At 40.4% G+C, this 16,770-nt stretch overlaps 1 protein-coding gene across 1 annotated transcript in view; it reads right to left on the bottom strand.

Annotated features, from left to right (window-relative positions):
* The window catches only part of LOC124882109 (nesprin-2), a 57,158-nt gene that overhangs the window by 11,911 nt on the left and 28,477 nt on the right, over window positions 1-16,770 (bottom strand). Inside the window, exons 36-42 of the mRNA XM_047388284.1 lie at window positions 16,549-16,707; window positions 13,011-13,177; window positions 4,637-4,799; window positions 4,343-4,533; window positions 3,868-4,018; window positions 400-582; window positions 15-152 (exon numbers count right to left, since the gene is read on the bottom strand). Of these exons, the coding sequence (XP_047244240.1) occupies window positions 15-152; window positions 400-582; window positions 3,868-4,018; window positions 4,343-4,533; window positions 4,637-4,799; window positions 13,011-13,177; window positions 16,549-16,707 (1,152 nt within the window). The remainder of the gene's footprint in view (window positions 1-14; window positions 153-399; window positions 583-3,867; window positions 4,019-4,342; window positions 4,534-4,636; window positions 4,800-13,010; window positions 13,178-16,548; window positions 16,708-16,770) is intronic.

Genomic DNA, 16,770 nt, shown 5'->3' with positions numbered 1-16,770 from the left:
AATGTGTGTCTCACGTTGAGCTGTTGTATCTTCTGATGGACGTCGCTCTCTGAGAAATGTTCCACGTTGGTGAGCTGCAGGTCCAACTCAGTCAGCCAAACTAACATACTCTCCCTGGTGCCTTCAAAGTCCTCCCTCTGGCTGGTAAAATACTGAGAAAGAAAAGAAAAGATGAATGGAAGATGGAGAAGAAGATGAGGAAGCAAGCAGAATATAAACGCATTCTATAGTGATAACCTCAATTTTAGGTTCTGACATGGGTGTAAAAAATTACTCACTAGCTCAACAGTTCAGGAAACCCTGTACTTTTAAAATCATTACGACAAACACATTGTTAACACGTATTACTGTATTCTTTGGAGACGTATTACGTTATATCCATAAGTTACACTGTAATACCTTAAGCCTGCGTAGGATGGCAGATACTCGACGGTGCAAGCTGTCCCAGCGCTGGCTGCCCTCTCTGACCATGGCTTTGAGCTGGCTAGCTCGGTCAGTGCGGTTCTCCCGGGCCAGACGGCGGTACTGATTGTTGATAAGTTCCAGCTGAGTCAGCCGCTCATGAACCTGCCTTTGGAAACCCTAAATAAAAAACCCAGTATTATTAAATCTGTAGAAGGCTTTCAGTGTGCTCCTTTTAAAATGCTCTTAAACCCATTGCAGTTGGATTATTTAAACACAATCCATACATTCCCCCACTAATCTGTAGTTATGTCTTTACTTCCATCTAAATGCTCAATGAAGGATAGTGTTTCCAATATAAATTCCTTCAATACATATGCAAAACAATGACGATAATAAACCACTAATAAAGTATTTATTACATTTACAACTCATGAATTTTCTTTGATGCACACATTAATGCTCAAGTTATACCATCCCTGCAATATAATCATTAAAGCAATTTGTTTCTAGCATTATGTACAATTAATTGAACCTACCAGGCGCATGCTCCAGCCTGCTGCACCCTCCCCATCATTATTTCTGCCTGTTGTTGCTACAAGCCTGCTGCATCTACCCTGCTGTTAACCTGCTTTATTCTGCGTCCTACGATGACAGCATTGACTATTATGCTAAAACTGTTTTATTCTTTTATGTGTTTTTCCACATGAACATTTTAATTTGCATATTGTCTGTTTAAATAATTGCTTATTCAGATGATTTTATGTATTTTAAGTGTCACTTATACATTTATTAAATGAGTCAGATTTATAAATTTTGAGTTTTTAGTAAATAATCAGAATCCACACATGTAAGAATCATGCATCAAAGCTAATAAGGGAACTAATGTATGCTTAATGTAAGCTTAACAACTAAGTTTTTTGTTCTAGCTAATTTAATCATGGAGCCTGGAAAATCACAGGTTTAACGTTTGCATGGCGAGTCATTGTACTTTGAGCGGCATTTAGTTTCTATTCTCCTGAGCTCTGAACCTGAGATGTGCAGAAACTGTTGGTTCCTTTAAATCAGGACTGAAAACATCACTGTTTACTATAGCTTCTCCATAAAGGTCACCAGAAAAAGATTTATCAGGTCATTATTACCATGGACATATTATATCCTAGCTTTTAATTTGTTTTAAGTTTATATTTCAATTCAATTCAAAAATACTTTATTAATCCCAAAGGGAAATTAAATGTTGTTGTAGCTCATTATAAAGGTTTCCTCAAAGAGCCGTTGTAGATGCTGATGGCTGTGGTCAGGAAGGATCTCCTGTAGCGCTCCGTCTTACAGCAGATCTGAAGAAGCATCTGACTGAAGACACTCTGTTGTTGTAAGACAGTCTCATGAAGAGGATGCTCAGGGTTCTCCATAATGTTCTTCATTTTATGAAGAATCCGTCTTTCCACAATGATCTCCGGAGGTTCCAGAGGAGTCCCCAGAACTGAGCCAGCCTTTTTTAACAGCTTATTGAGCTTTTTTAAGTCCCTGGCTCTGATGCTGCTTCCCCAGCAGATGATGGCAGAAGAGATCACACTCTCCACAACAGACTTATAGAAGATATGCAGCATCTTGCTGCAAACACCAAAGGACCTAAGCTTCCTCAAGAAGTACAGTCTGCTCTGTCCCTTCTTGTAGATGGCTTCACAGTTGCATCTCCACTCTAGTCTGTTGTCCAGGTGAACACCGAGGTATTTATACTCTTCCACCACCTCCACTTCTTCTCCCATGATAGAAATAGTTTTTGACTAATTCCTGTTTCTCTTAAAATCTACAATCATCTCCTTTGTTTTAGTCACGTTTAAATTGGGATGATTGTTTCCACACCATGCCACAAAGCGGTCCACCACCTTCCTGTACTCAGCTTCTTGTCCATCTCTAATCCACCCCATGACTGCAGAATCATCCGAGTATGTCTGCAGATGACAGGAGTGTGTCTTGTACTGGAAGTCTGAGGTGTACAGAGTGAAAAGGAATGGTGAGAGTACAGTCCCCTGTGGTGCTCCTGTGCTGCTGACTACCTGGTTAGACTCACAACCCTTCAGTCTCACAAACTGTGGTCTGTTTGTCAGGTAGTCTTTAATCCAGGAGATTGTTGAGGCCTCCACCTGAGTCTTCTGGAGTTTCTGACAAAGCAGATCAGGTTGGATTGTATTAAATGCACTGGAGAAATCAAAGAACATGATCCTCACAGTGCTACTGGCTTTGTCCAGATGACAGTGGGTTTGCAGGTGTATGATGGCATCTTCAACTCCAACTCCACAGCGATAAGCAAACTGAAGAGGGTCCTGATGGTTTACTGTTTGCTTACTCAGGTGGGCCAACAGGAGTCTCTCTAGGACCTTCATGATGTGAGATGTCAGGGCAACAGGTCTATAGTCATTGAGGACTGATGGGTGAGTTTTCTTTGGCACCGGAACAAGACAGGAGGTCTTCCACAACACCGGAACCTTCTACTGGGCCAGGCTAAGGTTGAAGAAGTGCTGCAGAATCCCACAGATTTTATCATTTCTTTCTTTTTATGTGATGCTTAAATCTTACTGTGGTTCTTTTATAGCATTTTATGGTTTTAAGGTGAGTCTCTGATTTATTTTTCTTAGTTTTCAAGGAGAGCACTGTGAATCAACATGTGTGTAAATATTGCTATACAACTGACTGAGAATGACAACATCCAATTAAATCGCATATGACTAGGATGAAAAGATACTTTAACAAACTGTCATCATCGACCACCGGATCATTCTGCGTGCGGGAAAGAGGCGAGGCAACAGAATGCAGTTGAGATGGCTTTTTATTTGAAACTGCAGGTCACATTTTTCTACCCACACCGTGAACAAAGAAGCTGTCTTTCTACCTTAAGGTAGTTCCAACATTCATACCAGCTGAAGGGGTGACAAAATAAAACAAGAAATAATATACCGCAACAATTCACCCCACCTAACACAAACAATAAATGGTACCAATACATGTTTACATGCATGCAAATCATTAGACTAAACTAATCTACAATCAATCAAAAATTAAATTGAACTTAATCTAACTCTGCAGAGCACCTCCCCTCTTAGTTGACAATGGTATGCTCCACCCTACCAAGGGGACACACCCAAAGGTAAGACTCAACAACTAACCTGACATTTCCCCACATTCCCCCTGTCAAAGGATGGCCAGTCCTTCTGCCTGAAAGAATGTTTTAACTAAATATCACTATAACTGAAATAAAACTAAACAAACAGCATTTGTTCTATAAATAAATATAATATCAATAATCACTTATAGGGATGGAGCCCCTAATCTCCATCACACAAACCAAAAAAGGGCAGACATCCAAATCTTCATTGGGACTATTATTATTTGTAGGCTGTGCTAAATTCTCATTCAGCTAAATATTATCCAGAACAATAAGAGTTTACCATGAAAGCAACTGACCTCAAACTTCTTGAGCTCTTCCTTGGCTACAGAATAGAGGACCTCTGCAGAGTTTGGGTTGGCAGCAGTTCTCTCAGCCATTTTGAGCCAATCCTCAAAGCGGGAGTAGTCGTTGAGGAACTTGCACCAGAGAGTCCAAGTTTCCTCGATCCTGCAAGAACACATCATGTTGCTGTTATACTGTTTGTGGCTGCTGGAATCTTTGGTACTCATAAATTAGGTTGAATTGGGATAAAATCCAATCTGAAAAACTTTACTAGATAAAACAGGTAGCTCTCTTCTAAATGCATTTGACTTATGATAGAATTATACTGTTTACTAATCTCATCCAAAGTTTTTTATGAACAGGTAAAACAGTTTGCTAAAAACATCCTAATATCTGCAGATATGGCAGACAATTTCCCCCAGGATTGCTATTCAGTACAAAGATTAAACAGTATCGCAGTTAGACTTGGATAACTGCTCTTGCACCCACCTAAGCCTTCTGTCCAGAGCCAGAGCACAGATGGTCCTCCATCGTTGGTCCAGGCTGCGGCTGGTTTCCTGCAGCGAGTCGCTCTCTGCCTCAGACCCACCTGCAGCATCCTCATCCTGCAGCAGAACATCACAGAGGCTGAGGACCGATGCTACACCTTCTGTGTGCTGCTCGATGTTCTTCTGCAGGTCCTGCACATACACAAAAGCAGGTATTAGATCAGTCTGTAGACCTCATGGATTAAAGGAGATGGAATTCATTCAACACGACAGTAAGTATGATTTAAACATGTACCTGCTGTTCAGCGAGCCTCTTCTGGATCTCCTTCTCATGGCAAACGCTGTAGGTGATTGGTCTGGACAGCTCGGCCTCAATGCGAGAAAGCCACGAGCGGAGGTTGCTCATGTTCTTATCCAGTTGCTGCACCGTCACCAGGGTCTCCTTCAGCTTCTTCACCCTGAAAAAAGATACGATCACTATTTTGGTAACTTTAACATTAAACATCTATGTTCAACAAACCTCTTTAAAGTCACAAATATGTCCTGAATGCTTGAAACATTTATAAGCTCCCAATCTTTATGGTTAGTGACCTAACTGTATCCAGTTGTATATGTTCCTTTTCCTGTTCATTCTCCATGTTTAATGACCAAGTTATGCCAAACACAATCAATGAGTAGTTTATTAGAAGAAGGAAGAGATGCAGTGGTTGGGTGAGCATTTGATGATTTGCTTTAAAATATTTCTGAAAAAAAGATCCAAGAAAGTAGGATGCCAGAAAAAAGGAAAGAAAAAGGAATACAAAATTATAAAAGAAATAAAAAGATATAGAAACAAGAAAGAGATGTAGAAAAAGGGGGAAAAGAAGGAAAACAACAAAGAGAAAGAAAAAATGAATGAAAGAATGAAGGAAAATAAAGAAAAAAGGAAAAAATAAAGAAAAAGAAGAGATAAAAGACCAAAGAAAAAAATACCAAGAGATAGAAAACTGAGGAAGAAAAAAGGAAAAAGTTAAAAAAGAAAATGGAAAGGAAAAAGAAAAAGAAAAAAAAGCAAATAAAAGAGGAAAAGATGAAAAAAACTAGACAAAAGAGAATGTGGCAAGGAAAATAAATGGAGAAAAAAATAACAGAAACAAAGGGACAGGAAAGGAAAAAGTGAAAAAAAGGAAAAAATAAAAGGAATCAACAAAAGAAGAAATGATAGACAAACAAAATGCTTACACTAACCTACTGGTCCTTCTCAAAATATTAGCATATTGTGATAAAGTTCATTATTTTCCATAATGTCATGATGAAAATTTAACATTCATATATTTTAGATTCATTGCACACTAACTGAAATATTTCAGGTCTTTCATTGTCTTAATACGGATGATTTTGGCATACAGCTCATGAAAACCCAAAATTCCTATCTCACAAAATTAGCATATCATTAAAAGGGTCTCTAAACGAGCTATGAACCTAATCATCTGAATCAACGAGTTAACTCTAAACACCTGCAAAAGATTCCTGAGGCCTTTAAAACTCCCAGCCTGGTTCATCACTCAAAACCCCAATCATGGGTAAGACTGCCGACCTGACTGCTGTCTAGAAGGCCACTATTGACACCCTCAAGCAAGAGGGTAAGACACAGAAAGAAATTTCTGAACGAATAGGCTGTTCCCAGAGTGCTGTATCAAGGCACCTCAGTGGGAAGTCTGTGGGAAGGAAAAAGGGTGGCAGAAAATGCTGCACAACGAGAAGAGGTGACCGGACCCTGAGGAAGATTGTGGAGAAGGGCCGATTCCAGACCTTGGGGGACCTGCGGAAGCAGTGGACTGAGTGTGGAGTAGAAACATCCAGAGCCACCGTGCACAGGTGTGTGCAGGAAATGGGCTACAGGTGCCGCATTCCCCAGACCTGGGCTACAGAGAAGCAGCACTGGACTGTTGCTCAGTGGTCCAAAGTACTTTTTTCGGATGAAAGCAAATTCTGCATGTCATTTGTAAATCAAGGTGCCAGAGTCTGGAGGAAGACTGGGGAGAAGGAAATGCCAAAATGCCAGTAGTCCAGTGTCAAGTACCCACAGTCAGTGATGGTCCGGGGTGCCGTGTCAGCTGCTGGTGTTGGTCCACTGTGTTTTATCAAGGGCAGGGTCAATGCAGCTAACTATCAGGAGATTTTGGAGCACTTCATGCTTCCATCTGCTGAAAAGCTTTATGGAGATGAAGATTTCATTTTTCAGCACGACCTGGCACCTGCTCACAGTGCCGAAACCACTGGTAAATGGTTTACTGACCATGGTATCACTGTGCTCAATTGGCCTGCCAACTCTCCTGACCTGAACCCCATAGACAATCTGTGGGATATTGTGAAGAGAATGTTGAGAGACTCAAGACCCAACACTCTGGATGAGCTAAAGGCCGCTATCGAAGCATCCTGGGCCTCCATAAGACCTCAGCAGTGCCACAGGCTGATTGCCTCCATGCCACGCCGCATTGAAGCAGTCATTTCTGCCAAAGGATTCCCGACCAAGTATTGAGTGCATAACTGTACATGATTATTTGAAGGTTGACGTTTTTTGTATTAAAAACACTTTTCTTTTATTGGTCGGATGAAATATGCTAATTTTGTGAGATAGGAATTTTGGGTTTTCATGAGCTGTATGCCAAAATCATCCGTATTAAGACAATAAAAGACCTGAAATATTTCAGTTAGTGTGCAATGAATCTAAAATATATGAATGTTAAATTTTCATCATGACATTATGGAAAGTAATGAACTTTATCACAATATGCTAATATTTTGAGAAGGACCTGTACATGCTTCTCAGGTATCTTTCACTACAAGACACGCACACGCACGCACGCACGCACGCACACACACACACCACACACACACGCACACACACAAAGCTCCACACTAACTGTTGTCATAGCAACACAGTGGACTATAAAAGCTATCTCTTGATTCTTTAAAGCTTTAAAGTGTGCCGGGTTTTTGAATTTGAGTTAATTCTCTCATTTGGTCGTTCCTCTTCTGTGAACATCCAGCTGAGCCGGTCAGAGACACACTTTCTTTAGAACATCGCAGCTCTAACTACAAGTGTCAGATAAAAGAACAATTTAAAGGGGCCCAACTTTTGCTGCGTGTGTAACGTATCGCCTGGAATGCATTTTGACCTTTATATCTTCAAAGAAAAAAGTAGTTTACTTTTAAACGTTTTGTAACACAAACATGATGTTTGGATCATCTCACAGTTAATGTTGAGCTGGAAACTGTTAAGCTGCATTTGCCTCCATCTAATGTAAAAGATCCAAGCTCTTGTCACTCAAATGGTCCAAACCTCAGGCTACTCTGACACTATAGTGTTGTTCTGTAAGTATTTGGTCTCAAGCTGAAGTACTGGTAAGCTTCAATTTAAAATGCTGAAAAATGGAGAATCTTGACGGGGATTACCATTATTTCATTGCAAAACAACAGTTTGCTCTGAATTTACAGCAGATATTTTATCAAAGTTGGGCCCCAGATAGAAAAACTAGATCTTTAAAGCAAAGATGGAAATTATTGCGGGAGAAAAAGATGAAAATAAAAAAAGATGCAAAGCACGATAAAAAAAAGATGCACAGGAAGGAAAAGAAAGACGTGTAAAGAAAGATATAAATAGAAAAAGACAGAAAGATGGAAAAACAGAAAGACAACATGGAAAGAAAGACTAAAAGAAATGTGGAAATAAAGGGATAGATGGAAAACAACATGGAGACCAAAAAAATAGGAAGAGGGAAAGATGGAAAGAAGGTGGGGAGAAAGACGGACAGACGGATACATTTTAACATTAGAAAATAAAACAGATAGATTTAGAAACACTAATATTTTTCTATACTGTTTTTTTTCCAGACTAATCCAATCCTGGAAAATAATTTAAAAAATTCTATATTTTTCCAATCTTTTCCAGACTGTGCAGGAACTCTCGTAAAGTCTGGACTGATCTGAGGAAGTTACTGATCATTAAATAAACTAAAACATTTAGCAGACATATTCTATTTGCTGTTGAAAGGTTCTCAGTGTAAAACGTCAGTACAAAGTCTGACTTGGACAATATCTTACTAAGGGGTAATTAAAAAGATATAATTCTGCAAATAAGCCACAGCCCTAACAACACAAAGATATTTCAAGGATTTCTAAAAACATCTAAGGACAAAAAGTTTGATAATTTAATGTTTTAATCAGCAGATTTTCTTCTTTCAAATATTTTTATAAAAATTTGCTTCAATCGAAAATTTTGACACACTTCCCTTGTAATACCACTTAATTCATTGACCCTAATTTTCTAAGATGTGCTTATTTTATTTTTTTAAAGGCAGCATTGAATGATATAAATGAATTTAGTACTCAGGACTCAGGACAGACAGAACTAGATGCTTATATTGATGTAATTACTGCACAATGCAACCAGTGTAAGTTATTCCTGGAATACACTGTTCCACTGTTGCAGATGTAACCATCCTGCACAACTAAAAAGCCTCTTTCTCCCTTCGCTTCCCTCTCCACCTCTGACAGCCTAACAAAGGCCAGCAGCTTCATGTGGAGACCAAACAAAGACACAAAACCCGGGCAGGGGCGCTCGCTCAGGAAAAGGACATGAACAGAAGGGATGGAGAAAATGAAGCAGAAAAGAGCTGCGGATGAGGATATATGGTTTGAGAGCAGAGATAACAAAGTACAGCTGACCACAGGAGGGCCCAGAGTTTCAAAGAGATAAAACTCCGGCTGACATTCATTCCTCTCACTGTATTCATGGAGCTGTTTAGTGAAGATCTGCTTTGTTCAATTTATGTTGCTTGCACCAAACAAGCCAGCATAATTAAAGAGTCACAGAAACAAATCTTTACCCCCACCCCACCCCCACCCACCCCCACCCACCCCAACACACACACCCTTAATTAGGAATGTTTGCCAATTTTAGTTGCAAATTTACCACACAGTCATTCAGTATTTCAGTTATTACCATCATAAACTATATTTCTGTGACTTCATTTTGAGTATTAAGACACACATTGCAATAAAAAAGTATTTGTTCCTTTACCGTTTTTCTTCTGTTTGTTTTCTTGACACACTTTACTATTTCAAATCATGAAGCAAATTGTAATACCTTATTAAATACAAAAAGCAGGTTGGAAATGATGATTTCATTTATTAACCTAAAACAGTAAGGCATCTAAACTAACATGAAATAGAAACTGCCCCAATTTAAGAATGAATGAACTGTGCTTAAAATACTTCTGTTAGTCTATAAATCACTGAATGGCTAAGGACCAAAATACACTGCTCAAAAAAATAAAGGGAACACTTAAACAACACAATATAACTCCAAGTAAATCAAACTTGTGTGAAATCAAACTGTCCACTTAGGAAGCAACACTGTTTGACAATCAATTTCACAGCTGTTGTTCAAATGGAAAAGACAACAGTGGGAAAACTTTTAAAGGAGTGGTTCTGCAGGTTCTGCAGGTGGGGACCACAGACCACTTCTCAGTACCGATGCTTTCTGGCTGATGTTTTGGTCACTTTTGAATGTTGGTGCTGCTTTCACACTCGTGGTAGCATGAGACGGACTCTACAACCCACACAAGTGGCTCAGGTAGTGCAGCTCATCCAGGATGGCACATCAAAGCAAGCTGTGGCAAGAAGGTTTGCTGTGTCTGTCAGCATAGTGTCCAGAGCCTGGAGGCGCTACCAGGAGACAGCCCAGTACACCAGAAGACGTGGAGGAGGCCGTAGGAGGGCAACAACCCAGCAGCAGGACCGCTACCTCCACCTTTGTGCAAGGAGGAACAGGAGGAGCACTGCCAGAGCCCTGCAAAATGACCTCCAGCAGGCCACAAATGTGCATGTGTCTACACAAACGGTTAGAAACCGACTCCATGAGGATGGTATGAGGGCCCGACGTCCACAAATGGGGGTTGTGCTCACAGCCCAACACCGTGCAGGACGCTTGGCATTTGCCAGAGAACACCAGGATTGGCAAATTTGCCACTGGCGCCCTTTGCTCTTCACAGATGAAAGCAGGTTCACACTGAGCACATGTGACAGACGTGACAGAGTCTGGAGACACTGTGGAGAGCGATCTGCTGCCTGCAACATCCTTCAGCATGACCGGTTTGGCAATGGGTCGTTAATGGTGTGGAGTGGCATTTCTTTGGAGGGCCGCATGGACCTGCATGTGCTCACCAGAGGTAGCCTGACTGTCATTAAGTACCGAGATGAGATCCTCAGACCCCTTGTGAGACCATATGCTGGTGCGGTTGGCCAAGTTCCTCCTAATGCAGGACAATGCTAGACCTCATGTGGCTGGAGTGTGTCAGCAGTTCCTGCAAGATGAAGACATTGAAGCTATGGACTGGCCCGCCCGTTCCCCAGACCTGAATCCGATTGAGCACATCTGGGACATCATGTCTCGCTCCATCCACCAACGTTGCACCACAGACTGTCCAGGAGTTGGCGGATGCTTTAGTCCAGGTCTGGGAGGAGATCCCTTAGGAGACCATCTGCCGTCTCATCAGGAGCATGTCCAGGCGTTGTAGGGAGGTCATACAGGCACGTGGAGGACATTACATCAAAGTTGGATCAGCCTGTAGTGTGTTTCCACTTTAATTTTGTGTGTGACTCCAAATCCAGGCCTCCATTGGTTAATAAATTTGATTTCCATTGATGATTTTTGTGTGATTTTGTTGTCAGCGCATTTAACTTTGTACAGAACAAAGTATTCAATGAGAATATTTCATTCATTCAGATCTAGGATGTGTTATTTGAGTGTTCCTTTATTTTTTTGAGCAGTGTATATTACAGACTTGTTTTCAGTGTATCAACCACCCACACCTCTCAGGTATTCTGCCTGAAATCTACTCTGCATACCCAGAACCAGAACCAAACATGGAGAAGCAGCTTTTAGTTCTTATGCTCCACTAATCTGGAATAAACTCCCAGAAAACTGTAAAAGCGCTGAAACCCTAAGTTGCTTTAAATCAAGATTAAAAACGTATTTGTTTAAAGTGGCCTTTGACTGTGCCATCTAAACATTATTAGTTAAGTTTTCAGTCCAACTTTCCTCTCACTTTTTTATCAACATTCATTCTTTATTTAATTTATTTTGTATTATCATCTTTTTAATTATTATGTTTTTATTTTCTTTAATTATTTAATTACCTCTTTGCCACTGCAATGTACTTTTCCTATTATGTCTCTTTTTCTTTTTTTTCATGTTCAGCACTCTGAATTGTCTTGCCACTGAAATGTGCTATATAAATAAACTTGCCTTGCCTTGACAACAAATTTGGCTAAACATAGTCATCAGTCTGGAAATTGTTACAAAACCAAAAGGCAAAACCCACTGCTGCCCAAAAGGAACACATTGGACCTGTCTCACATTTGCCAAAAAAACATCTTGATGATCCCTAGAAAACATTCTGTGAACTGACAAGACAAAAGTGGAATGTTTTGGGATGGGTGTAAAACTAACTAAAGTAAAAGTCAAGCAAAGTGTTGGTAATGAGATGGTTTGGGTCTGCATAGCTGCGACAGGCTCTCTAGCAGATGATCCTAAAGGTGAATGCCTGGCCATCAGTATGAGAACTTAAAGTCAAGCACGCTTGGGTAAATCACGCTAACAATGATCCAAAGCAAACCATCAAGTCCACCACTCAATTGCTAATCAAATCCAAACAAGCATGCATGACCTTAAATGAAATGTGTTCCTGCTTGAAAACCCTCCAATCTGCCTGAATTCTATAAAGAGGAAAGGACTAAAATCCCTCCACACGATGTAAAATACTCATAGGCAGTTATTGGAAACGTTTTATGTAAGTTATTGTCACAAAGAGTGGAACAACCAGGGTTAGGGGGCAACATCTTCCATAAATGGATATCATTTGCACCTTAATATTTGATATAATCATTTGATTACTGCATTTTGTATTTACTCAAAGCCTCTTCATGATCTGAAATGTTTCAGTGTGACAAAAAAGCAAAAACAGAGGAACTCTGTAGGGGGTACATAGTTTCACAGCACTAAACAAACTTACCCCTCATATCCTATCAAGGGTCCTCCCAAAGACGGCTAGAAAAAGTGGGGCCCGTTAAAGAGGACCTGTGGACATATGGTCCTGTCTGAGCCCAAGCTAGCCCCTCCTTCTGGTGGAGGTGGAAGCTTGGGTGTGTGGGGTTGGAGGGGTTATGTCTGTACCTCCTGCTCTTCCACAGGACTGCCCATCTGTTTGAGGGGGGTAGCAACAGTTTGACAACACAGGGGCTTAACCTCTGCAGTCTGTACACGAGAGGCCATGCATCCCTGACAGCTGCTAGGCACAGCTTAAAACAGCAGGTGGATGGGTACTCTTAAAAGCTATTGTTTACTTCCAAGAATCTAGTTAAAGCTTTGCAGTCCTTAATTACGCTTTTTGCTGCAGAGTGGCTTTGAACACCTTTCAGGTGCTTGTTCCGACAGGATAATGATGTAAATTTAAAGAGCAGCACTTAAGAGTCTGATTCATGTAGCCACAGAAACACAATTTGACAATTCAGCCGACATCTTACTGTTTATCTTTGCAAAGTGCTAACAGAATGGCACAAGTGTTTTGTGAAGTGCTGAGTTGATATATATACACCCAATATCCCGCTGCGTCTGCTCTCACCTGGCTTCGATGTGCTGAAAGAGGTTGTGCCATCGCTGATTGACTTCCTGCAGAGATCCACAGACCTGGGTCTGCTTGGCCTCGTCGCTGGCTAACAGCAGTTGCTCTCCCAGTTGCTTCAGGTGGCTCTTATTCTCACTGAACAAGTTGATTTCCTCCATGCAGTCCTGTGGACACATGACGCAATCACAGCTATATGAACATCACGTCGATGAAGGTGAGCTTAAAATAGAGATACAATACAAAAAAATACTTTTTGTGCCTAATAGCATCTTTCAGGGTGCTTTATGTGTTTTTACCACTTGAAACGTTTCCACATTTTGTCACATTACAAACACAAACGCCACTGTTAAAACAACACATATAAGCAGGAAACTGTCAGGGATACATTATTTTCAAAAATCCTTGACCACAAAAATCTGATAATTGTGGCAGGCTTTTATTTTCAGCCTCCAAGTCAATACTTTGGAGAAGCATGTTTACTCTAGAGCACCACCTTTCAATGCAGCTACTACTGCAAGTCTTTTGGGTTGTGTCTCTATCAACTTGATATATTTAGAAACAAAAATGTTTGGCCAATCTTCTTTCTAAAACAGCTCAAAGTCAGGCAGACTGGATAGAAAGTGTCAATGAACATTAATTATCAAGTCTTACCAAAGAGTCTTAATTACATTTAGGTTTGAACTTTGACTATGCCACTTTAACACATGTACAGTGGGGAGAACAAATATTTGATACACTGCCAATTTTGCAGGTTTTCCCACTTGCAAAGCATGGAGAAGTCTTTAATTTTTTATCAAAGGTACTCTAAAACTGTGAGTGACAGAATCTAAACCAAAAATCCAGAGAATCACATTGTGTGATTTTTAAGTAATCAATTTGCATTTTATTGCATGACATATGTATTTGATCACCTAAAAACCAGTAAGAATCCCAGCTCTCGCAGACCTGTTAGTTCTTCTTTAAGAAGCCCTCCTGTTCTCCACTCATTACCTGTATTAACTGCACCTGTGTGAACTCATTACCTGTATAAAAGACACCTGTCCACACACTCAATCAGACAAACTGCAACCTCTCTACAATTGCCAAGACCAGAAAGCTGTGTAAGGACATCAGGGATAAAATAGTAGACATGAACAAGGCTGGGATGAGCTATGGGAAAATAGCCAAGCAGCTTGGTGAGAAGGCAACAGCTGTTGGTACAATTACAAGAAAATGGAAGAAGTTCAAGATGAAAAGCCAAAAAGAAAAGAAAGCCAACTTTCACTAAGACTTCACAAAATTGCACCTTGGAAAAAAAGACATATCTTTAAAAAATAAAAGGTGTATATCTCCTTGTTAATGTTCCCCTCATTCTATTTGCCGAACATATTATATGAAGCTCTTAATAACTCCTTTTAACGGTAAGTGTCTCTTTTAGGTAGCATAATACCTGCAACTTAGCGTCATGTGACTAATATTCCCATCTTATTTTAATAGCTCTTAATAACCATGCTGCTTAATTCGTGACTGGAGCAGAGGGTCAAAAAGCTCTCAGTTACTGAAAGGAAAACTATTCTTAATGAAAATGCAACACATAATTATTGCATGAAAGCATCAAATTTTAGTATTTTTTATTGTACCTGAGGTTTAATTATGCTTCAATTCTGAATTTATTTTGTGTTTGATGAAAAAAGTGAAAATCATATGACTTATAAAGACTTCACCATACTTTACCATGGGGGAATGACATATTAAACCTGAAAAACACAATTTACATTTGACTTATTAAGTATGGGTTTTACAAAAAATAAGTTATTATACAAAAGTTAAATATTACTGCCCCACTAACCGACGGTTTATACAGGTCCTTCTCAAAATATTAGCATATTGTGATAAAGTTCATTATTTTCCATAATGTCATGATGAAAATTTAACATTCATATATTTTAGATTCATTGCACACTAACTGAAATATTTCAGGTCTTTTATTGTCTTAATACGGATGATTTTAGCATACAGCTCATGAAAACCCAAAATTCCTATCTCACAAAATTAGCATATCATTAAAAGGGTCTCTAAACGAGCTATGAACCTAATCATCTGAATCAACGAGTTAACTCTAAACACCAGCAAAAGATTCCTGAGGCCTTTAAAACTCCCAGCCTGGTTCATCACTCAAAACCCCAATCATGGGTAAGACTGCCGACCTGACTGCTGTCCAGAAGGCCACTATTGACACCCTCAAGCAAGAGGGTAAGACACAAAAATAAATTTCTGAACGAACAGGCTGTTCCCAGAGTGCTGTATCAAGGCACCTCAGTGGGAAGTCTGTGGGAAGGAAAAAGTGTGGCAGAAAACGCTGCACAACGAGAAGAGGTGACCGGACCCTGAGGAAGATTGTGGAGAAGGGCCGATTCCAGACCTTGGGGGACCTGCGGAAGCAGTGGACTGAGTCTGGAGTAGAAACATCCAGAGCCACCGTGCACAGGCGTGTGCAGGAAATGGGCTACAGGTGCTGCATTCCCCAGGTCAAGCCACTTTTGAACCAGAAACAGCGGCAGAAGCGCCTGACCTGGGCTACAGAGAAGCAGCACTGGACTGTTGCTCAGTGGTCCAAAGTACTTTTTTCGGATGAAAGCAAATTCTGCATGTCATTTGGAAATCAAGGTGCCAGAGTCTGGAGGAAGACTGGGGAGAAGGAAATGCCAAAATGCCAGAAGTCCAGTGTCAAGTACCCACAGTCAGTGATGGTCTGGGGTGCCGTGTCAGCTGCTGGTGTTGGTCCACTGTGTTTTATCAAGGGCAGGGTCAATGCAGCTAGCTATCAGGAGATTTTGGAGCACTTCATGCTTCCATCTGCTGAAAAGCTTTATGGAGATGAAGATTTCATTTTTCAGCACGACCTGGAACCTGCTCACAGTGCCAAAACCACTGGTAAATGGTTTTACTGACCATGGTATCACTGTGCTCAATTGGCCTGCCAACTCTCCTGACCTGAACCCCATAGAGAATCTGTGGGATATTGTGAAGAGAACGTTGAGAGACTCAAGACCCAACACTCTGGATGAGCTAAAGGCCGCTATCGAAGCATCCTGGGCCTCCATAAGACCTCAGCAGTGCCACAGGCTGATTGCCTCCATGCCACGCCGCATTGAAGCAGTCATTTCTGCAAAAGGATTCCCGACCAAGTATTGAGTGCATAACTGTACATGATTATTTGAAGGTTGACGTTTTTTGTATTAAAAACACATTTCTTTTATTGGTCGGATGAAAAATGCTAATTTTGTGAGATAGGAATTTTGGGTTTCCATGAGCTGTATGCCAAAATAATCCGTATTAAGACAATAAAAGACCTGAAATATTTCAGTTAGTGTGCAATGAATCTAAAATATATGAATGTTAAATTTTCATCATGACATGATGGAAAATAATGAACTTTATCACAATATGCTAATATTTTGAGAAGGACCTGTACAGACACAAGTGCCAATACAACAGATTAAATATCGATTAGAAATCTCATTTGTTAAGGTATAATGGACCCATAACTCCATACCTTCTTCAGTTTCTCCACCATTTCCTCGATGCTCAGATCTGTGCTGTGGCACACCTTGTTCTCCATCTGAGTCAGCCAATCACAGAACTCTTTCTTCTTGTCATTAAAAATGGTCCATGCATTGAGGCGGTCGGCTATTTCTTGTCTGCGTAAGGACACCTTGGGGGAATGTGATAGCAAAGGCATTTAGATTTTATGTCAATTTCTGCATCCTTGATGGCA

This window comes from Girardinichthys multiradiatus, chromosome 15, assembly GCF_021462225.1.
Source record: "Girardinichthys multiradiatus isolate DD_20200921_A chromosome 15, DD_fGirMul_XY1, whole genome shotgun sequence".
Classification (NCBI taxonomy): Eukaryota; Metazoa; Chordata; class Actinopteri; order Cyprinodontiformes; family Goodeidae; genus Girardinichthys; species Girardinichthys multiradiatus.
The sequence above is the reverse complement of the archived record's forward strand: the minus strand, read 5'-3'. Positions and strand labels throughout refer to the sequence as shown.